The 24,397-nt window shown below is 35.9% G+C and overlaps 1 protein-coding gene across 4 annotated transcripts; it reads left to right on the forward strand.

Moving 5' to 3' along the window:
• Positions 1–1,672: 1,672 nt before the first annotated feature.
• On the forward strand, positions 1,673–23,530 carry SLC38A11 (solute carrier family 38 member 11). Of its 4 annotated transcripts, XR_013774840.1 has the most exons (13): positions 1,673–1,933; positions 3,670–3,787; positions 4,204–4,278; positions 4,881–5,015; positions 6,673–6,738; positions 8,315–8,421; positions 8,583–8,662; positions 13,678–13,748; positions 14,608–14,769; positions 16,422–16,534; positions 17,203–17,334; positions 19,259–19,663; positions 23,402–23,530. XR_013774840.1 is itself a non-coding variant. In XM_079310648.1 (12 exons), the coding sequence occupies exons 1-12, from the start codon at positions 1,904–1,906 to the stop codon at positions 19,502–19,504; spliced, it is 1,335 nt and encodes a 444-aa protein (XP_079166774.1). In that variant the 5' UTR covers positions 1,673–1,903; the 3' UTR covers positions 19,505–20,806. The 4 variants fall into 4 exon arrangements, 3 of the variants coding, with proteins under 3 accessions (XP_079166774.1, XP_079166775.1, XP_079166776.1); XM_079310648.1 differs by lacking the exon at positions 23,402–23,530 and having other exon boundaries at positions 19,259–20,806; XM_079310650.1 differs by lacking the exons at positions 1,673–1,933; positions 23,402–23,530 and adding an exon at positions 2,057–2,172 and having other exon boundaries at positions 19,259–20,806.
• The last annotated feature ends 867 nt before the right edge of the window (positions 23,531–24,397 follow it).

The following is a 24,397-nucleotide window of genomic DNA, read 5'->3' on the forward strand; positions in this document are numbered from 1 at the left end:
GAACTTCAGGATTCTCTTGCAGAATTTCTGCTCATAAATACTAAAGGTACTAATAAAGATTCTTTTTTGGCGATTGTTGTTCTAACCCATTTTGGCGTCCTTAGTATGTTTCAGCATTTCACAAAAATGTATGGTTCTTTTTGTTTCCTTTTCTAGACACAAATTCCTTTGTGCCAATTATTTATTTTTTTTTTTAAGATGCCATCTGTTTGTTTGGCTTTTTTCTAATTGTCTCCTGTGAGTGCCACATTCAGGCACCAGCCCCCTTACGTACTAAGAGGTGAATAGTGGAAGCCTGACTTAATTTGTCAAAAAAAAAAAAAACAAACTGAAGGATATATATATGATTAATTATAAGGTTATACATGAGAAAGTATTTGCACAAAACAGGAATTATTTTTTAAGGCAACTAATGCACATTCCAAACAAGAATTAAAACAAAATCACATTATTCAGGGCACTATTGTAGAGCATGTGGATGTTAGATACAGAGGCCATGTGAGGAAATTGCTACAGTAGTAAATATAGAGAGTCTGGTAGAAGACTATCTTGAAAACCCACTATGTGGTTTATTACACTCTGCTTTAAAACAGCTTAATTCTCTGGTTTTACACAGAGTTCTTTGTATAGTTCAAGAAAGAAAATAAGATTGCTACAAACCACGGGAATTGCATCTTAGGCCTCTCAAAGTTTCTTTGCTGAGTCATGTCATCTGACTAGTCACACAAGAATACATGTCAGCTCGAAGTTTATCATGGAAATGATTAGAGACTTTTTTGAAGGAGCTGAAGCTAATGTGCTTAAGCTATTGAACAAAAATGTCATATATGCTCTTTATGTGCACTTTGTTCTCCATATTAAATCATATGCATCATAGATCTTTAAGGACAAAATTACTGATGCACAGCACATGTGCTCCTTTAACCACCACAGTTTATCCCAGCAAAGTATCATCAAATATAGGAGTCCTTAAGACTATAGAAAGGAAATTAGCACGCTCCATTTTCTCTGCTATTTAGTTGTCATCTCTCAGGCATTTTTTCCCCATAATGATTTAATCTTTTGTGGGTTCACATTCTTATTATGCCCTCCAGTAATTGGAGTAAGTTCCCAAAATTCGGTGGAATTTTTTACTCTTGTAAGCCCTACATTTTTTGTCCACCAATACATCATGAAATTAATCACTGCTTCCACTTTTCTATCAATGCCTACTACTTCCTATGGGTTTTGGTTTAAGATGTATGTTTCCTTGTGTGGCTTGTTCCACATTTCCAAAGCATGTTTCTGCTGGATGCTGCTTGGTCTCAGCAACTAGCTGAGATATCTAGCGATTAAACTTTCAGCACGGTCTTTTTGAATCTTTTAATTAGCCTGGTCTCTTCCCATACTTTCACTAGAACCTCAGTATGTTCTTCATCGGATTGATCACTCTACAGCAATTACCCTCCCTGAGGTGAATAGAGAGGCCTTGCCAACAACACCGATATTAAAAAGCAATCACAAATTAGCAGCTAAGACATTGGACCTGTTTTTTGTTACACATCCCACCGAGAAAGCTTTCCTGGTGCCTTCGGGGTAAACAGGGATTGGGTGAACTCGAAGTTTTACAAACCCGAGGCAGAGAAGCGCTTACTTTGTGATATGTTTCCAGCGAAGGGGCGGCGCGGAGGAGGGGCCGCGCCTCGCAGCCCCCGCCCGTCCGTGCGAGCCCCGGGCGCTGCTCCCGCACCTGCCCGCGGTCCAACAGGTCCGTGCAGCCGCGGGTCGGGCCGGACGGGCCCAGGCCGCCTTTCCCACACGGCGGAGGCGCCGCGGGACCGCTCCGAGCCCGCCTGAGGGGAGCCCGTGCCGGCGCCGCGAGCGCCGCGAGGGACGCGGGGCCCCCGCCCCGGGCCCGCCGGCCATGGAGCCGCCGCCGGCCGCCGCTCGCCAGGTACCGGGCGGACACCGGGGGCAGGCGAGGTGTGGGACTGCGCGGCGCAGCGAGCCCGCCGGGCTCGGCTCTGCGCTCCGCCGCCCGGGGGGGGGCGGGCATGGCCGTGAGGGGCGGCCGGTTGCGGCGGCTCGGGGCGGCTGGCCGCTGGAACATCCCTACTCCGCGGGGCGGCAGCGATGGCCTTTGCGTCTCTGTTCAGTTGCCCCCGAATTCGTAGGGGGAAGAAAGAGTCATAGGTACCGCGCAGCGGGAGAAATGCGGTCTCGGGGGCTTCACCTTCGTGAGACAGGGGAAGGAAGGGCGGCTGCTCGCACGCTGAAATTCGGTGTCGCGTGAGGACCAGAGCGTGAGCGCCCGTCTCCTCCGGCCGTGCCCCGTCCCGTCTCCTCCGGCCGTGCCCCGTCCCGTCTCCTCCGGCCGTGCCGCTGCTGTCGCTGCCTTAGGGTGGCTTGGCTGGCCCGTGGCTCGCACCTGGAGCCGACCCTGCGGCGGGCAGACGCCTCCCGTTCCCGTCCCGCAGCCTCCCGCCTTGTACCGCGCTCTGGCCGGGCTCCCTTTCTGCGGGCCAGGGGCACCCTCGGGAGCGCTGCTCTTCACACAGTTTCACCTGTGCCACAATTTTTTGTTGCCCTTTCTTTTTGCCCATTTAAATATGTCCCTTCCAGCCGGGGAAAGGGACCAGGGCTTGGCAATGCACATTGTGTCAATTTCTTGTAATAACTGAAGAGAGGGAACCGGACTGTTCTATTCAGAGCAATTTCACCTGTATTGTGCTGTCAGCAGAGAGCATTAAAATTTCAAGAGAGAATGACAGTGATGCTTCTGTTGCTGAAATCAGTAGTGAAATAAAAAAAATGTACCACAAATCTAGATAAGAAACAACTGTGGGAGAATGTTACTTACGAAACTATGTGGTATGAAGAAGATAGCAAATAGTGGTTAGTTTGTTTGTGATAACACAAAAGGCTTGAAGACATCAAGTGAAAATACTGAATGGTAGGTTCAGAACAAATTAAAATACCTTTCTCTTCCTAGGATGCATTTTAAAACGTGGCATTCACTGATACATGATATTGTAGACTCTAAAACTTATAGACAGTTTCAAAGAAGGGAAATATTAAGCAGCAGTCCATTAAGAAGTGAGATGCACCAAGAACACAACCACTTTGGGAAGTCCAAAATTCTGGCCCACAGAAACTTTCTGGGACTAGCTGGTTTTATAGTCATTAACTATTCATAATTAACTAAACCATTAAATGGCACAGAAATATTTTAAATACTGGATAAAACCTTGGATTAGAGTGTGTTAAGATGCTGGCATACTTTACTAGTAAGTCTTGAAATTAATTTCATTTTCCTGATTCAGGAACTTTTTTTACTGACCAATTGTATTAGCCAAAATATTTTCAAAAAGACTTGAATTACATTTCTGCCTTTGAAACTTGACTAAGAATGCCTTTGTTTAGAAGCCTACCTCTGAGTTTATATATATTTCTGTCCTTCCACTTATTATTTTTCAGAGAATTACAGAAGATTATGGGTCAGACTTATACAGGAATTAGCTGCTTAATACTCCTTTGATCTCTCACTGAAAAAAAGGGGATTTATTTATCAAAATACTTCTACAAATATGAGTCTATGACAATTTTAAAAAATCTTTAATAGACTGTGCTAAATCCTTGTTCTCACCTATTTTTCTCATGCATAGTGTTTCCCTTGTCTTTCTGAAATAGGTAGAAACAGATGACCAAATAGCCCTCCTTAGTAAGCCCAGGAATAAAGGAGGAAACAGTGATCTTGCATCAGCTGGCTTTAACATCATTAATTCAATCATAGGATCAGGCATTATAGGTAAGTCTACTTTTCTTCACTATCCTGTATTCAGCCTTGTTTAGTCATGCATGACTATCCAGCTTGGAGAATAACACTGACTCCTTACTTTCTGCTGCTGTTTTTTAAAGATTTTTCATTGTATTTGTTTGCTTACTTTGCAGAAATGCAGAGGTGTCAGTTGAGGCCACACCTCAGTGATAAATACCTCAGAATCTCTTGGCCTTTATGATCAGGGAGGTTGGGCAGGTGCTGACTTAACTTCATACTTAATCAACACTTTGTCAACTGAAAATTGTCTTTTTGCAGTTTAAGCATGCTGGTCCAATTTGGGAGATTACTAGCATTTTTCAAAATCTGAGTTTTTCTTTATTTTAATTCTCACAAATAAATACTTGGAAAGAGTCTTCTAGAATCTCTCCTTTTCTGCTTTGCAGGATTGCCGTATTCGATGAAGGAAGCAGGTTTTCCTGTAGGAGTACTGCTTTTGTTTGTGGTTGCCTGTATCACAGGTACTCTAAAGGCAGATTCTATTGTAAAGATGAAATTACTCCTGCAATATTTTAGCTGATCTTGAGTTTAATTATACCTTAAACAAGTATATCTATAAAAATAAAATAGAATAATTTTTTCCTTGCCTCACTAATCCCTTGAGCAGATTAGTAAAAGTAGAGAATTACACTGTACAACATATGAAGCTGCTTTTTGACTGCATTTATTTTCGCAAACCTTTGGTTTCCTGGTCGAGGTAGCATTTGAAAGAATGTTCTTATTTGTACCCCCGTAATCACCTGTTTGAGTCCATGTTTTTATCATAATTAAGAGACTGAATCTTGAGTGGGTTGTATGTGACTTTTTAAAAAACCACAGAATGAAATCCTTTGATTATACTGTGATTTTAAGTGTTTTTCTTCCAATGTGAGCCTATAGCTCCTGGGTTGAAAGATTTTGTGAGGTTTCTCCTCCCTGCTTTTCCTAGTGCCACTGCTTTTCTACTTACAGACTTTTTTTTTTTCTTTTTTTTTTTTTTAGGAGTGAAAGAAGGTGAAAAGTAATCAACCACAAGTTGGCTTATATTGTCTTTAACAGTAATTTTATATTTTTTTATATACAGATTATTCCATTATATTACTGATCAAAGGAGGAAATCTGTCCAGTACAAAAACCTATCAAGAGCTGGTCAAAAAAACATATGGTCTTGTAGGTTATCTAATCCTTTCAACTCTCCAGTTTTTATATCCATTTGTTGGTAAGATCACATAAAATAGAAATGTTTAACTTTTATAAGTAACAAGCTTTTCCACATTACTTCATTGTTTTGCTGATTAAATATTAAGAACTATATAAAGAATGTACTATATATGCTTCTTTGCTATTAAAAAAATAAATTTATGTTGTGGGTTCTGAAAAATTACTGAGGAGTAATTAAATGAATTAAAGGATCAGAATAATAGAAATGAACAGAAATGTAATAGCAGAGAAATTCATGATCACAAAGATGGAAATTAATGACAAAAGTAGCTAGAAAAATAGCAAAGGAGATTCTGTTCTAGGTTGAGTAGTAGAGCACAAAGTTGATGTGTTGATACAAAAGGAAAATACAAATTTAGGAGTGTACTGAATTAGTATTTTTTCAGAGGTGCAATGTACTGTAATTGGGGAAGCCACTGTTTGGGTCTTGCTAGAATATTATGTGCTGTCATTGCTCTTCAAAACCATTAGTTCAGCCTCATATGCAACTGGGTACTAGGAAATTGGGCAGTCAAGACCCCTTCAAAGGAGAAATAGTAAATGAACAAACAGGTATAATTTGGGCAGGAATCTTTTAGACCAGAAGTTTGAAATGAAGTTATAATCTGAATCTGTCCCCTGCACTTGCAACATACTTAAATCAGTTTTCACATATGGGGCTGCAAGATGTCATGATTGAGATATCAAGAATCTGGACTCAGTGATCACAGAGTCACAGATCAAAATTCCTGTTTTGGGTCTGGCTGCAGGTATCTGAGATTTTTGAGGGTGTCAGGTTACTGTTACTGCAGGCAGCAGTGTTACCCTTTTTATTATACTCCTTTGTAAATCAACTACTCCATCGATAATACAAAAAAAGAATTGCAAACGTCTCAGTCCTTACCATAGACCTATGGCTATGATCTTTTAAGTGTTTGAATAAATTTATATAAGTAGTGTTAACGACTTCAAATTTCACAATACTGAATGTTTATGTATAGTTAAGGTCAGTACCTAATTATATGCTAAATGCTGAAGACCACAAGAGTGTGTAAATATATTTTGTGTGTTCATATACATTAACATATAACTATACACTAACATGCAGACATTTACATTTAGTGTGCACAAATGTACTCATTTTTAGGGTAGCATTAGATAAGAATGAAATATGAGTGCCAAGGCCACAGCACTTATTAGTGAGAGGGAGGAATTGAAGCCCATATCTAATAACATAGTCTATTTTTTTCCTTCTTTTTTCTGGTTTAAAGAGTTAAAGTCCTTTGCATTTTGTTGCAGAACTGATTATTAGATGAGCACAGGAAATTTACTAACTAGAAGCAAGCATTTGAAAATAAACTGACAAAGAATTGCTATTTGAAACAAACAGTTTTAGTAAGCCTTTTTTATCCTCTTCTGAAGTAAGCTTATATGGGCACTCAGCACAATAGCTTTGCATATAAGGCTGCATTATTGCTTAGGTTGTGCCTGTTAAAAAAAAATGCATTAAATAATTATTTTTTTAAACCTGAAACTTACAAGTGGTTGCTGCTAGCCAGAATTCATATTAAAGGGTTAATGGCATATAATCCTGAAATCTACAAAATGTGTGAATTCATTGTTAATCAAATATTTTGGATATAACTTCTACTAACGAAAGATTTATTTTCTTTAAGCTATGATCAGTTACAATATAATAACAGGAGACACTATAACTAAAGTTTTTCAGAGAATTCCTGGAGGTAAGATGCATTTAAAAATTTTAAGAATGGGGGATTATGTATTGTATAGAAGCATAGCATAAGTATTTTGGAATTACCCCTAATTTAGCTTCTAAATTGCTCTTAAGTTTAGTTCAAATTAAGAACTTGAAGCATATGTTTATGAGTGGGGTTTTTTGAGTTTGTTTTTTTCTCTTTAATAAGCCTTTCCCAAATAAAAACTATGAATCCTAGTCCTTGGCTATCAGTGGACTCAATGTCAGTGAAGAGACCAGATGCGTCAGTGAAATACTAAGCAGGTAGAAATGAGTCTTCCACAGTTGTGTATTTCCAAGATTCTTGGGTTTTGTAATTTTTAAAAAATATATTTCCTATAATAATAATTTAAATAGTGGAACTGTACTTAATCTAGTGAACAATTATGATATAACAAATTTAATGCTTCTTGACTCATGCCCCCTTATTTCCCTTCCTGTGCTCTAAGTTTTCAAAGCAGCATCAGTAGGGTAATTTGTATATGTGTTTGATATCTACTTTAGTGCAAAACAGTCTTTGTTTTTTACATAATATTCTTTACTGGGAAATTAAACTGAGAGAAAACATGTCTGTAACGAAGTGGAAATGTGTATTTGTATGAGCTGTTTCATTTCCACAGGAGAACTGTAATTTTCACCATGTGAAACCTGAAAGGAGTGGATATAGTTTTAATTGTCACACTGTTGTTCTTTGAAGATCTGATCAAATTGATAGTGACAGTGAATATCTAATAATTTATATATAATATTACTTCTGTAATAGGGGCATGGCAAATCTTATTACCTGTCTGGTAGAATACCTGCCTGGAAAGAGGTGGGAAAGCATTATAATCTCCTGAAGAAAAGAGGGAACAGAACACTGAGTTTTCCATATCAATTGCCAGTCACTTTCCAACCATAATTATTCATCAAGTATTCATTCAGGCCAGTGATTTATGATGGCCTCACTGGAACTTGGAGGTACTTTGTCATTGGCCTGAAAAAACCCTCCAGTTATGCAAACAAATCCCATTGAATATTATAACTGCGTTGTTACCTTCACATGGTAATCTGCTTTGCAAGTGGAAGCCAGCTGATGGCAAGAAAAGAAGTGCTCAAAAGAAACCTCAAAATTAACTTCTTTTAGGCCATTTCTTACTGAACAGTGCTATCCTAAACAGCACAGTAATTGATGTCAACTCAGAGTATGAAAAAGTTCTCAAGACTAAATGGCAGAAAGAAGTAGTAAATTTTTTTACTTGCAGTCTCCCAGCATTGACCCAGACATGATGAAAGAGCTTAATACAAATCTTTATGTAGGAATCCAGACTTTGCAATTTTGATTTAATATATCCCATATGTTATGCATTTGGTTTGAATTTTCAGAATTCTTGTGTTTATGCCCATGCTGTGCATGGCTTTCTTGGTGCAGTTAATGCCTAGTTTTCAGTGTTACTTAGGCTGAGTAAAGGGAATAAAAGCTTGATCTCCAACAGTTTGTTACTTCTGACCTTTCAAATGTAGCTAATCTTTTCCTCAAGTTAGTCTCTTAAAGAAATAAATTATTTTCTTTTTTGCTTTAGTTGGGCTGGATAACGTGCTTACCGACCGCCACGTCATAATTCTTGTTACCACCATCATCTTTACCTTACCTATATCTTTATATCGAGACATAGCAAAATTGGGAAAGGTAAATCATAACAGCAGTTGATTTTTGGTTTATTGTTATGTATGCCATTGAAAATAAGTGCCAGTCATAACTTTGTATAAATAATTAACAAACGCATTATGCTGCTCAAAGGACAACCTTTCAACAGCTTATTGACTGAAGTCATGCTTTTACCTTTACAGGTATCTCTTCTTTCTCTGATTCTAACCATTGTCATCTTGATTATTGTGATGGTGAGAACAGTAACCTTCAGTCCACAAGTGTGAGTATTCTTACACTTGCCACAAAGTGAACTTCTGTTCATATATAATCTGTTACTTCACTATTGCATTTACCTGCATAGATGTGGAACATGCTTGCTTTGGAACAGACAGATAGATGAAAAATCTCTATCAACAGTAATACAAAATGAACAGCTAAATATACTTCATCCTTTTAAATTTTTTTTTCTATTGGGTATAAGTAAATTTAGAGAAAGTCTCAAAACCCCTAGAGATAAATGAGAAATTATGAATGACTAATAGCAGTAGGGTCCTGAAACAGCATGTGAGACTGTCATTTGATATTTTTAAATTTTTTTTCCATGATTGTCAGACTACCTATATTTACAAACATTAAAATAGATACTATCTTAGGAATATTTCTTTTTCTGGTAAACATAACAAATTTATAATAAAAATCAAATACAAACACTGAGAATTTTTAAAAACAACACAATAATAAAATCATTTTGTAATTTGAGAAAACAACTATATAATATGAAAAACTCTTACAGCACTCATACTCTGAAAGTAGTATTTAACATTGGGTATTGGAGTGTTCTAGACAATTTAGTACACATGTGTTGTGACAATATTTTTATGATTATATTGCAAGTGTTCTGAATCTATTATTTTTCCTTAATGGCTTAGAAGGGCTGTCTTTTTTCTCATCCTTTAAATGTATAGATACATTAATAAAGAGGACAAATTCTATTTCTGAATGTGCTTTTTTATTTATAGGAACAGGTTTATATGGTACTTCTTGTGCCCTTATTCCCTAAGTAGATTCTTCCATCAGGATTGTTTCATCAGTGCTAGGCAGAATTGTTCATTTGTATTACTGTTGTGATACATGGGTTAATTGCAGGGTATTCAGGTTTAATGGTAAGAAGATGCTTAGAATAGCAGTTTCTTAAGTTGTACCAGATGATGTTGTCTGTCATCCACAAAATCTGTCTCTCAGAACAGTGTGGAACTTCCCTCCCCACCATATTTCTGGAGCAGCATGTTTTTCACAGTGTGTCAAAGGGGTATTTAAAAGGTTAATCTCAAAATTCCCTGTTAAAAAAGGAAGAAGCTATATATAATAGTTACTGAAAACTTTGTTACTATGGTAACATTTCTTCTCCACAGTTGTCATGCACTGAAAAATATGGAATGCATGGTTTTAGTTTTTCTTACAGTATATGCTGCTTGGTTTTGAATGAGTCTTGGAATTTTACTTCTTAATTCTTTAGCGACTTCCATTTCTGCCTTTATACTTCTTGTTTTCAGAAATGCATCTAGCAAGTTGGTTGATAAACAGTTGGTAATTGTTTTCCTCACTATTCTGTTAATGTCTATTTATATTACCTTTGCTATTTTTCTTTTACAGTTAGACATATGCTTTAATTTTTAAAATTCTCTTTTGTTGTATAATGGTATGACTTTTTTTTTTTTTTGCAATGAAAATAAAGAATACTGTTATATTTAATATGGGTCTCATCATATTACAAGTGAAACAAATGAATTAACTCATTTACCATGAATCCCTATTAAAATAAAATGCAATAGAAGTCAGAGTTCCTGAAGAGGCTAGAGGCTTTTAAAAAGCATTATTATGAAAGCATCTGTCATATAGGAAATGAATTTGTACAGTCCTGGATAAGGGCTTGGTGGGGACAAGAATATTTAATCCTTACAATTGATATATAGCAGAACTGATTATGTATCTACCACTGATGACAGGTGATTGCCAAGAACAAGCTAGACAATTCCATTGTTTCCTATTCCAATCCTTAACTAGTCTTTTCTTATGAATTCATTCTGACTCTGTAGGAATCCATTTCATACTAGTTGTTTCTTGGCCTAACCACAGTGGATACAGACAGCAAGCTCTTATGTGTTTTCAAGTGCTTGAAAAACACATGTTAGAAAGCTCTTATTTTTCCCCCTTCTAATAGTTCATCAGAATGAAAAAAACTTCCTGTTCATGCAGGCATAGCCTGTGCTTTTATACACTGAGTAAGAAGCAGAGAGCTAGCTGGTTTTGTCTTTCATGGATTTTCACAGCTAATGCTGTTCTTGTATAAGCAGCAGTTAAAATCTTCCCCTAATAATTCCTAAGAAGAATGTAGGTCAGAACAAAGATCCCCTCAAAAAAAATAAATCTTGACCAGTGCAACAGGATTGAAAAACAAGTTATAATGTATTCTTGTGATACTCTTTCAGTGTGTGTATGTGTCTGCCTACAGAGATGCATATGTTTATATCAGTGTGTGTATATTTACTTTGAAGATGATGTTTCCATTAGCTGCCCTTTGACTTGTTGAGTGATTTTATGTGATTGTTCACTCTATGGCTCTTCCATAACTAACACCTACTGTTTTCTGACACAGTTTTCTCTTTCTGAGAAGTCTTTCTATGAAGTCTTATTTCATAGAGACACTTTCATGTTACCTGCACCCTTTCCCAGGAGCTTTTCATGTGTCTTTGGTTCTTCAGACTGAACTTGGGAGTAATTTCTTATTGATATGATCACAGCTCTAGAATTGTTGGCTCTCAGTTCCAAACACTCAGAAATGAAATTTCTGGCTGTGTGCTTTCACTACATGAGATCCCTTTATTCCCATGATATGAAAATGTTTTTCAATGCACATGCAGCAGTATATGAGTTACAGAAGAAAATAGCACATCTGTACCAGCATACATTGTAAGACATTACAAGCTGCTGGTAGTATTCAAATCAGGGATCTGAAATTCTTCTATTCTGCAACTAGAGTGAAAGGAATTTACCTTCTTAGACTGCTAAATAAGCAGGATTTTGTTCTTTTGGATTTTTCCCCCCAAATAATACTCCTAATCTGATTTGTCATTTGTTGGTAAAGGAAAGCAGTATCTTGGTCTTTTGCGTATTGCTAGTGCATAGGCTAATGCTGTGCAAGGGGAAAACCAGCTCCTGTGATTTGTTTTTATTTTTTAATTAACTGGCCACTTTATTAAAATGTTTCAAGTGAAATTCACGTGCTTTCTGAATTCCCTTTTTAAACCTGTGTTTGTAGGAGCTCATAATATAGCTATAACATTGCACAGAATATACTGTTTTCACAGAAATTTTATGTGTTTAAGGAAAAAGCATTCTTTATTTCTGTGCATTTAAAATACTGTTGTTTATAAGGTGTTCGATAATCTAACTTAATTATTACTAGGAAGGAGTCTAAGGAAAGCATAAAATAAATTTTCATTTTGTATGTTTATTATCAAAGCTGACCTCTAGTGGTTACAGAATGGAACAAATATAGTGTTAGCTTCCTTTATACTCTTTTTATTTATATTTTGAAATATTATTGCAATATTTTCCAATCAGATATGAATGTTTTCCCAAAACTATTACATTCAAAATAATTAATATTAATTTTCCAGACAAATTGATAGATGCAGTGATTTGAAATCAGTGGCACTAGAATATTAAGGGAGCTTATATATGGAGCAACAGCATCTACAGAGGGTCAGAACACTTATTTCTTAAGACAAATACCAGATAGCTGTTTCATCCACAGTACTTTACATCTACTTGCTGAGTCTGAGGATATTTTAGGGGAGCTATATTTGTCTTAAGGCTCCAAGCAGTATGTTACAGCAGTTCAAGACAATATACTACACTTGAGGACAAAAAAGGGGAACTTGATTTTATGTTCAGGTTCTGTTAACTTCAAAGTTAAGATTCACAACCACAGTTTAAGAGCTGAGAAGCTGCTTTAGGTCTGAACTGAATGTGCATTAGGTACTTAAAATCTGTGTTTTCTTAATATGAAAAAGAAGGATTGACTGTATGAACTCAAGAAATAGTAAGATATGTGTTTGGAAAGAGGAAAATGCAACTCTTGTTTTTTTTATTTTTGGGTTTTTTTTTTTTTGTACTTCTAAAAATTATTATTACTTTTATTTTGATCTGTTTATTTTTAGGGGCTGGAAGTGTAATTAAAACATTTGAAAACAATGAAACCTGGCATAGTATATGCCACTGCAGCTGTCAAAACCAGTGAGAGGGAGAGATAAAGCTGCCATTGTTACCTTCACAGAACTGGCCTGAGTGCCACACTGCTTCCTAGGGCAGTAGGAAAAGAGCATCTTAAGGCCTCAGGTAGCAGCAGCTTTCCCTCTAAAGAAAAACAGAGAAATCAAGGTTAGCAGTAGCCACCTTTTTAAGGACAAGCTTCTCTGGATTGTTTTTTATTGTCTGTGCTTTAATATTACAAATTCAATATTTAACTAGCTTGTGAATTTCATTTGATGTGTTTAGCAAATTGTATTTCTGGAAAAGGATGTTTTGTGTCCTTCCTTATTTTTTCATTTTGGCTCTTTATTCCAAGATGAAGTTCATGCAGTAAATGGTTTTTAACAAAGTTTGCTGATGGTCCTTTCTAAGCATTGCAATTGCTACAGATCCAAATCTGTGAGCATATCTTAGAGGAGGATGTGTGGAGAATATTACATTCATGCTTGACTGTAACAGTCTCCATGTACTCTCTTACAATTTCTTATATGTTTTGGGAAACAGCAGAATTCTTTACTATGAGGAACAGTTGGAAGAGGTGTAAAGAAAGGCAAAGTCCCTCACTTGGTTTGTAGCCTAGAAAAATACTATTTCTAGACTGCATGGATTATATGTTTAAATTCAAAGGTAGAAATTGCCTTTAAATAGTCAGAGGACATTTTCAGTTGAGACAACCTTAGTCAGAATCAGTAACAGCTTTTTACCTTCCATGTTGCTATTTCTTGGTATATGCTGACTTGAAGAGTATATTTACAAAACTGATATTTTTGACTGTAAACACTGGTTACAGAAATACTTGAATCAAAACAAGAGAGATGAGAAAGGTATCTCCCTGATTTCAGCTTGTTGATAAACACTGGGGCTATTTCAGAGACTTCTGGAGATTTGTCTAGCAGCAATTCTGTATTACAGCTTGTTGCTTGAGTAATTTTTAATAACTGATAATTGAAAAGAGGGTAATTATTTAAATGTCTGTTTTAGACCCAAATCAGAAAATGCATGGGTATTTGCAAAATCAAATGCTGTACAAGCCATCGGAGTGATGTCATTTGGTAAGTATTTTTTGCTGTATTTGCTGGGGTTTGTTGTTTTTTTCCCCAATATCAAGATAAATTGTAAAAAATTATTTAATTTTTGTAAGAAATTATTTAATATTTTGAATCAAGATTTTTTTTAATATATTCCTGTTAAACTGGTGTAGGAAAAAAAAAAAAAAGAAATTGACTTAATAATCTGTATGAATGTCATTGTTATTGTAAGACATTAATCTCATCCATTGTTCATTTGGCCCTAGAGGCTTCCCCCTTAGTGCACATGAGTCCAGATCACCTGTGCAGGTCATCTTAAAGCCCCTGCATCAGTGGGTTTGTCTGACTGATAAACTGAGGGGGCTGGGATCATTCTGCATTCCCTTAGGTAACCTCTAACAGAAAAATCCTCATTCTGAAATCTGTTCCTACCTGCAGGATCTGGCATATTATTTCTCGTTAATTTAGTGATAATCTGAAGCCTGCTGCTGCCTGATTGCTGCTGCCTGAAATGGATGCCATATGAAGTCTGAAAGTAGCAAATGGCTCTGTAAATTTAGAAAAAACAAAAAAAACCCTACTTCTCAGATCTGCTTCTGGGTTCTTAAGTAAAAGAAGAGCAGGAAGAGGAAATAGATATGGACTGGAGATGTGCAGGGTGGGAAATGGCAAAACATTTAAGGATAATGTAATCAGAATCATCTCAGGATGAATATAAACCTTCATCAAATCAACTAAGCAAACAAAGGTTCAAGCTATTTATCTTTTCCACTCCTTGCAAGATTAATGTTTGTATTTAATAATGAGTGAATTCAAACTGTGCTGTGTCTCTGTGCATTTATGCATGAATTTATATATTTGCTTTAACTGTCATGTGTTTCAGCATTCATCTGCCATCATAACAGCTTTCTAATATATGGGTCTCTGGAAGAACCCACACTAAAGAACTGGTCTCAAGTCACACATATGTCTGTGGCACTTGCTCTTGTCATCAGTGTAGTGTTTGCTGCCTGTGGATATATGACTTTTACAGGATACACAGAAGGTAAACTGCTTGATCCCTCCATTTTGGTGTTTGCTATAATCCTTACATTTCTGCCTTTCTGCCTGATTTTTTTCTGCAAACTGGTGACTGTAAAAAGGCAAAAATTAGAGTATATTTGGGCAGAAATGGGACATTCCTCACAGTTACTAAACACTCAAAACAGGGTCCAAAAATGTCAGCTTCATGCTAGTAGCTGTCAGATTCTTAAGCATAAGACTCACCAGTGGAAGTCCCCTTTGAATACTTCCATCATTGATACTCTGAGGACTACACAGCTATGATTTATTTGCATGGTCCAGCAGCAGAATGCAATAAGAACAAAAATTTCCTACAGGCTATCTGATATATATCTGTGTATATTTTCTTATATTTTTTTCCTTTGTACTAATACAGCATCCTAGAGTTAGAGTATTTGCTATCTTTGCAACAGCTGTTCTGGTGTTAATAATTCTACTGACCCCTCTATGGTATGTGAATACACATAAATATATATAATCAATGTTACATCATGCTGTTTAACATCATTTTGTTGAAGTGAAAAAGGTATGTTCATAAGAGCATGGTATAAATTGGTTTCAGGGCATTACTTGCTTCAAGGAGAATACACATTTCATACGCAAGCATATTTTCTGTTACTTAATAGTAACATTCTGGATTGTAGGAGGAGGCTTCCAAGCTTTTTCTGATAGCAGGAGCATTTAGTTGAGAACAGAGAAATTGTAAGATGGGGATTCCTGGTTTATCTGTTCTTCAGAGTAAGTTACTGTCCTAGATGTACTGTAGGTAGACCAATTGCTGGCTGGATGAGAGCTTTCAGGTACAGGAAGATTTGCCTGCATCTCCTCCTCAGTTTATGATTCTTGTATTAGAAGGTTCCATCTCACCTTCTATCTCCCCTGTCAAAATCTTTTGGCTTTTTAAAGTACACTTTATTGCTTCTTCAGTGCCATTGTGATCCCTAAAGTAGTAAATTGTGAGACAGTATTGTAGTTGCATATAAGAGAACTGATAGATCATCTGGTCACTGTCTTGCACTGTCTCTTGTGCTTCACACATCATTATTACAGATACTTTGTGGTAAACACTAAGCAAGATAGTTTGAATTCTATAGTGATACTTTTGTTTTTACATATAAAATGATTTGCTAGGTAATAATCCATATGTTTGTAATGGGATTTTGGGGTCAGAATATTTGAAATTCTTCTCTACAGCTTATTAGCTGTGATTAGATATCAGGGAAATGCAGTTCCCCACAGATAACTCACCTTTTTATGTAATTGTTCTAGAAGTTTTTAAGGAAAATTTGTCTTTTACACATAAGCTTTCTTTCTGAATCTGTCACATATTTATTTAATCAAACACTGGCATCTCATGAAAAATCTATGTTATGGGGAAGTTAACAGATGACAAACTCTGATATGTACATTTAAAAATATTTTTGAAGACAAATGCTGTTTGAGGTAAAAAACACTGCTACCAGCAGGATAAGCTGAAAGTTGCTCCTGGATGTTACTTGTGACTGTAACTAGTTTTTAGTTACATGTCAGAAGAGGGGATCACAAAATCTGTTACTCCAGTAACCTGCACTTCAAGTTGCAAATATGGGTAAATTATGTGAAATTCAAGCTAATTGGTGTTTTGCTATACCTCAGGAGATATATTTGAAAACTACTGTAGAGATGACAACCTTGCTACATTTGGAAGATTTTGTTATGGAGTTACTGTAATTCTGACCTTCCCCCTTGAATGTTTTGTGACCAGAGAGGTAAGAATTTATTACATTTTCCCTTTAACATTGTTGCTATATATTAGTAATATTGCCACATTATTAGTACATATTGTAGGTGAATCTATGGTTAATATGTGATAAATAGTAGCATATTTTATCCTGCTATGTGCAGTGAGTATGGGGGCCTAGTTATACTGTTTAGACACTGGCATATAAGGTTGCTTTACATTTATTATAATATTAGTCAACATTATATTAATAGTAACTTAATAATATCAGGAGTGCTTAAAATTCCAAGTTTGGCATAAATGACACTGTTGTTACTGTGTTGAGAATAGCTAAAAATACGTACTTTTCATTCTTAATAGTTTTGTTTTTTAGAAGTATCTCCATCTAGGAAATCCATCAATTCAATAAATAATTGTAAGTGGATTTATTCTGTAGTGGGAAAATGAAAAAAGAGTAAATCCTAAAATCCTACAGGTATAACTAAGTCAATTTGGCAAGTGTTCTGCAATTTTAGCAATGACTGTTGTGGGTTATTTTTGGAAGCAGATGAAGATGTTTTCTTAAAGCAAGGTAAGCAAAATTCAGCCAGGATATTCTCACCCATTCCTTTAGTTTCCTAAGGTTAGAAGGTTTGAAGTAAGCTGTTTGATAACATAAGGAGAAAAATCAAGGTTAAATTTGTGGTTCTGTTTCAGGTGATTGCCAATGTGTTTTTCCATGGGAACCTCTCAACAGTTTTCCATGTTGTTGTGACAGTAGTTATCGTTGCTGTGGCGACTACTGTATCATTGATGTATGATTGCCTTGGAATAGTTTTAGAGCTCAATGTAAGTGAACCTATGCACTCTTTTATTTAATAAATCTTTTATTCATAAATCAAAACTTTGTAAAATCCACAGCTCTACTGAAAATCTCATGTAATTTGACATAGTCAGTAGTAGGGATACAAGAAGGAATTACTGCTTCAAAACCAGATAATTAAAGGTGAAAGGAAGTTCAGGAAGTAAAAGTCATGTGGTTGGGGTGGGTTTTAGAAGTTTTGTAGATAGGAAATTGGCTGTGACTTACAGCATGTGCTGGAGTCGCAGCATAAATCACTAAAATACTCATCCAAACTGTACAGTGCTAGTGAACTTAGCATTTCTTTCTTTAGTCCCTGCTTCTGATGAACTTGGCAAATTACTAAACACTGGGGCAGATTCTAGTGACTGCCTTCTGCCAAAGGGGCTAAAACCAAAGAGGGAGGTAGAAAGAAAGAGCCAGTAGTAGCTAGACCACAGAGATAGTCACTGGAAATATGCTATTTCCTCAAAGCAAGTGTTCCATCAATGCAGTGTTTTTTTCCCTAAGTAATCAGTCAGTAGTCAAGCTGATAGCTTTATTCAGTTACAAATAGAAGTTGATAACTCGACATTTGCATGAGTAGCTCCTATCTTGTGTGGTTTTTTTTCTTTTCTTTTTTAAGAGAGAATTTGAAAATACAGCTGTAGGTATTTATTGGATGTTATAATTATTCTCAGGAAGATAATTCAGTCTTGATATCCAACAGTAGGGAAAAATGAATAGACAGAGTGTTGTTTACATGTAAAAGAAAGGTGATCTGTCTTTTCAGCTGGCTTTCTGTCCAGCAGAAGAGCTGTCATTTGGCTCTTCACCACAGATGGTATTTGATACTATTTCTCTGACCCTGCTTACTCTTGCCTGCTTTCTGGTTTTAGAACAAAACACAAGCCATTGTGATTGCCTGGGGATAATTCCCCAGGGAAACTATTGGATCATATGGGAGTCAAAGGGCCACAGAGTTTGCTTTGTTATTCTTTTACTGGGATGCTGATTTGTGTTACTTCACAAACCTAAATCTTTATTTTCATGGAGGAGATAGTTTGTGGTTGTACCTACTTCTGATGTCTATACTGATCACTGTTAAGAGATTCTACCATACAAATATTGGAACATTTATACAAATGATGATGTAAAGTTATTACTTAGGCTGGATTTCTATCTCACCATAATTAAATTGAAACACAGTATTTGTTAAGCATGTAACAAATAAGTGTAATAAACATTCAAAATTTCTACATAAAATTTGCACCATTTTGGCATGTAACTCGTATGCTAATCTGCAGTTGGCTTTACTATGAAAAGAATTATTTAAAGTGCTTTTTGTTTGTCCCTTTCTAAGAGAGCATTCAAAAATTCTTAGTGAGAGGAAAGATTCTACTCTGTCAAAAGGAGCTTTCTTTCATAGGGAAGTCAGCCTAAATCAGGTTATAAATGTCAAAACTGATCAGAATTCGTTGAACTGCTATATGATGCTTCCGCTTTTCAAAAAATTTTATTTCTTTTAAAGGCAGTGGTATATCTAAACACCTCTGTTGAATTATCTTAACTATTTTAAATCAGTTCAAGTATTGAAGAACTATGTTTGGACTTTTACTCTATCTCTTAAGCTGAGAAACTTTGATTAATAAGATTAAATGCTTCTTGCAATATTGAAGTATTATTCTGTATCAGCAAAGCAAAAGCATTTATTTAAATCTTAATTATTTGAAATAGTTTAACAGATATATTTGCATATTATTTGGGACTTTGAAAAAGTTTTCCATATAGCAACACAGGAAAAATCCTTTATCCTCTGTTTTTACTGTTGCATCAGTCTAATCACAACTGTTTAAAAATTCAGCTTTCTGTTGTTCACATCTAAATAAACATGCTTATGAGTTTTTTTCTATTGCTCTTTCCCATACACAGGGAGTTCTGAGTGCCACCCCACTTGTTTTTGTCATCCCGTCTGCGTGTTATCTAAAGCTGTCCAAGGAGCGGTGGAACCATTCAGATAATCTCATATCCTGCGTGATTCTTTTTGGTGGTGTGCTAGTGATGGCAATTGGGTTTGTCATGACTGTCTTGCATCCCCAGGAATGTAGCCATGGAAAAGAAATGTTCTACTGCTTTCCTAGCAATGTTTCTTTGCACAACAGCACACTTCCACCATAGGTAGCATACTGATCTCCAGGCTGGATCAGGCACATCTCATAGTGAGCCATACGTGGCAGTTTAAAGGAGAGCAGAACAAAGATTTTCCTTGTTTTGAGATGCACTAAGGATTTTAAACTGTATTTACATACTTGATTTTATGCTGCCATCCTTTTTCAGGTAAGATTTCAGTTTTAACTATTGAAACACAAAATCTCAGAGGTGCCTTTCAGTAGACATTACTTGAATAACTTGCAAGCCTCCCAAAAAGGTTGCAGTTCTTAACTTGATCTGCAGTACTGTTTAAAAGCTGTAAATTAAATGTTTTGGAATATAAACCTCTCCCATGTTTCATTGATTTAACTTAGTTTTTATTAATTTTATAACCTTTCATGTATATTTATTAGCACACAATAGTATGGGGGTTTATTGAAGTCTTGAGAAAAAGTATGTCTGGATCTCCGTGTATTCTATTAAATCTAAAGAGCCTTATTAATTCTGTCTTTGAATTTGCAGTAACTGTCCTTTAGAGCTGAAAGCTTCCCTTTACTGGATCTTGAGTCAAAAGAAATTTTGTATTCTGACTGAACTGTAACTGATACAATTTAATTGTAACTGTTACAATATGTGGTCTTGTAATTGAAAGATATTGCACAAATAAATCCACCAGAGTGCATTTAAAAAGATTCAACTAGGCATTCTTAAAAAAATTTCAAGATTGACAAAGAAGGAAATTACATTGCAGCTCAATTCTTACATTTGTAATATTATTCATTATTTCTGAAACTGAATTGAAACCAGCATTCTAAACCTGATTACCATTCTAGTCCTATGTTTCTTTTCAGTATATGACAAATGATTTTCTCATGGTTTGTCAAATTTTGATTTGTTATGTTTTCCAAAATGCATTTAACATCAAGGATTCATATATATGTATATAAATACGCATACACACGTAAGTATATATAGAAATAGATTCATGTGCCTATAGAATGGGACTAATTTGAAGTTGAGTAATGAGCATCCTCAGTCATATCAATACTGTCATTTTGAAAATGTTTTGTAACCAAATCAAAATGTGTACTTAGTTAATTTTTGCATTATTGTGATCCTTGTGGTTCCTCATTCCAACTAGATGCATAATGCTAATTCATTTTTATGCTGCTTAATGGGAACGGATTTTGTCTTCTTGCGTGACAAAGCTATGCCATTCAAGACTTCCAGTTTAACAGATCTGTAAGCACGTCACTAGATGGTGATAATACTTGTAAGAATAACACACTTTTTAAAAGCAATGCTTCCAAATAAATGCTTTAAATATTACTGGGTTTTTTGTTGTTTCTTTGGTTTGTTGTTCTGGGTTTTTTTTTAAGTTGTAAAGCAATTTGAGAGAAGCGTGAATATTACTCTGCTTTCATTTCTCTACACAGTGTCAACTTTGAGGGTGATAATTTATTTGTTCTCCAGGTACCTGATACTGTTCACAAAGAATATTTCTCACCAGTGTAGACTTAGTAATAGGTGATTTTTTTTCTTAGTGGTGGGTGAATTGTTACTGAATAGATTTACTTTCTTCTATACCGAATGGAGTTAAACCCAAGTAATATTTCCTTGTGACAGCTAATGAGATCCTTCTGATCAATCATAATTCCTTCATGAGCTTTGTTCTTCTTTTTTTTCTGATTTTTTTTTTGTTTGTTTTCTTTTAAAGCAGGTTACCTTGTTTCAGGTATTAATTATAAACTATCTTTGCTATAAAGTGTCAATGGAATAATTTCTATCTCATTGTACTGAGGCTATGTTGTTATTTAATCATGTTTGCCTGTCCTTTATGAAGGATGAGTCTTTCTAAGCTTTTCTACTTTGTAAATGACAACATAAAGAATTTCTTTCACTGTTTTTTTAAATTTTTGAAGCGTTAAGTTCTGAAGTAGTAGTGGTCAATTAAATGTTTTCATTACTGCTAAAGCTTCTGTTGCTCTTAGAAGTTTCTTTTGCCAAAACTAATGGAATTCATGTAATCATAAAATCATTCATTAATTTGTTTTCATTCATGAATTTCCCAGGTGATGATGGGGCTCTCCCAGCCATAAGTATCTTAGAGATGAGAAGCTGGCTGCTACGGATGCCAGCATTTAAAGCTTCAGATCAAGAACTGGTAGTGTGACTCACTATTTCCCCATGTTCCTCTCTCCAGCTGAGAAGGCATTTCAGGACACCAGATGTACAATTACCATTCTCACAGGAGCTAAGCAGACAGTTTATGTATGACTTTCTGATGTGGGAAGTGCAGAGTATTTTCTAATTTTTTTATATGAATATTCTTATCATCAGCCTACTATAGAACAATAGACATCTTAAAATAACAGGATTTTTCATAAAAGGATTATCATCTTTCCTGAATTATGTAGTTAGCTGTCCTCCAGAGAAGAGGGTCAGCCCTAACAAGATAGATCCCTAAAATTAAATTCTGAAGGAGGTAACATATAAGACAGTACCATAACACAGTGTTTTCCAGCATTTTAAATTAGTGGCATGCTGTATGCTGGCACCAAACTTTTGTAACAGTGCTAGTCAACTTTCAGTGTGAGATAAATGGTGTTCTCATACTCCTATTCATTTATTTAACAGTGTATATTAAATCTGTTCCCATTTAATGACTGGGCAGTGGGATGGAATATTACCTTGTCTAATAGGACAGTAATTCTTAAACTGTGCAAAAAGATTATTATATAGCTCATTTTATGCCAAAATCATATTATCCAAGAACAACCTGTAGTGTGCTGGTCCTTCCAGGGACTTCATAACCACCATGAAGCCTTCCTGGAAAGGTGGGACAAGTGTACAGTTACCTTGTTATCACAGGATAATTGACATTTTCAGTCTTCCAGAAATCAAATGTAATTTAATCCAGATTTTATAGAAGAAGAGTAGGCCTTGATGTTGAAATGCCAATACAGAATTGATGGCATATTGAATTGTGCTGGTGGGTTCTGTGGTACTTGTCCCAGCTGTGGGAAAACCATTTGGATGCAGCCATCTTAAACCAGCTGATGGGGAGAAAGGAAGGGGATCTAGACCATAGAGGTATGTAGCACTGTCAATTTTCTTGGGTTCAGCTACAAAAGCAGTGTAAGTCCCTGACAAGATGTACATTCCTTCCTCACAGTCTCTCCCTTCAGCCCTGTATTTCTAGTCTATTGCATTAAGTGATTTACAGGGCAGTGCAATAGGAAGACCATGAGCTGGATCAGTATTGTGACTTTGTAGGTAGAGAAGAGAGTGTGAGAAGCTTGAACAGAGGGAATGGTGTAGCTGTGGATCCTGTGGATCTGCAGGTGCTCTGAAGGCCCATGCCATTGTACTTAGGGAGAAGTTACTCACTGTGAAACTGGACTAAGGAATGCATTTAATTTCATGCACATGAAAAGAACAGATAACACGGCAAATAGTAATAATTCTGCTTGCTGTAAACAATTGCAAGCATCTGGGATTGATTTAGTCACCTCTGCCTACTCTGAAGTCCACTGAAACCATTTCCTAAAACAGCAAGGGAAATGCAGAAAGATGCAAGGAAACTTGAAAGAAATCTTTCACTTTGGCAGCTTCTGCTGCTATTAAACATCAGCTGAACCAAGATATCAACATAAGCATTCAAAATGCAATAGAAAATAGGAATAGTAAGTAGGAATACTGTTCCTCGAATACACACATAATCCAATCCATAAAAGTAAAAAGTTCTAGACTTCTTGGAGCAGAATTTATTCTAAAAGATTTTCTGGGTTCTGTTGTTTGCTACTTTATGTTACTCATTACTGGTAGTCTGTTTCCACCCTCTTTTATTAGACTGCATTTCTTCCTTAGATGGATATCCCATTGTAATTTTTTTCCCTTTTTTTTCTCTTGTGAAACTTGTAGGGTGCTTCTAAAAGGGCTTATATCTTGGAAATAAAGCAGGATGCAGCAAGAAAAACATCCTGAAATTTTAGTAGGACATCAAAAGAGGAGACTCCTGGAACTGAGTAAGGAACTTAATTCAAAACTTGCAAGTACTCTCAACTGATGGTTAAGACTTTCAAAACTAGAGCAAAAAAAAATATTCCCAACATTGTTCTTCTTATTCTTCAGTTAGATGTAAACTGGGAACTGAGAATGTGTTTGTAACTTCAGACATTTTAAACTTTCCAACACATTCCCTCTATATCCATACATTATTACATGAATTCTGCTGTTTCCTCTAGTGTGATGCTAATGCATGACTCGTGGGAGCTTTTACTAAATGTGTAACAGGTAATTCATTACAGACCCGATGTTTATCCAGGTGTTACCAGCGACTGGGAAATTTGGTTGTTGTTTTAGAAATAGACCAGCAGATGGTGCTCCAAAATTAGCTGCATCAGAACTGAGTGGTGCATTTTCAGTTAATTTTTGTTTGTTTATTTGTTTGGATTTGTTTTTGTTGTTCAAAGAATGGCAATTACACACATTTCTTCATTAAATGAAACTATGAATAAGGATGGAAGAACAGAACATCCAACAACTTGTAGAATTCTGTCTCTGAATCCTTACTGGGTTTTTTTTTTCCTAGCAAAAACTTTTGGGTTTAATTTTTACCTTATTCTATTACTTAATTTCAGTTCAAATGCTAACAGCTTTATCTTTGAACTCTGGCTTTTCTCATAATCAGACTGAGATGCTTTGTCTTGTAGGTTTAAGCATAAATGTAATAATATTTGAAGGGGTGATGGTAGATGCAAGTGATGGATATTAACTTTTTTTTTTAAATAGAAAAAAATTCTGCTTGAATGGAAGTTTAGCTGCAGTGATACACACTAAGGCTCTTAAGAGCCTTGAGAATTTTATACATAGTCTATTACCCATAAAGCTGTGTGCTAATCAGGAAATCCAATGTTA

Source organism: Erithacus rubecula (assembly GCF_903797595.1).
Source record: "Erithacus rubecula genome assembly, chromosome: 8".
NCBI lineage: Eukaryota > Metazoa > Chordata > Aves > Passeriformes > Muscicapidae > Erithacus > Erithacus rubecula.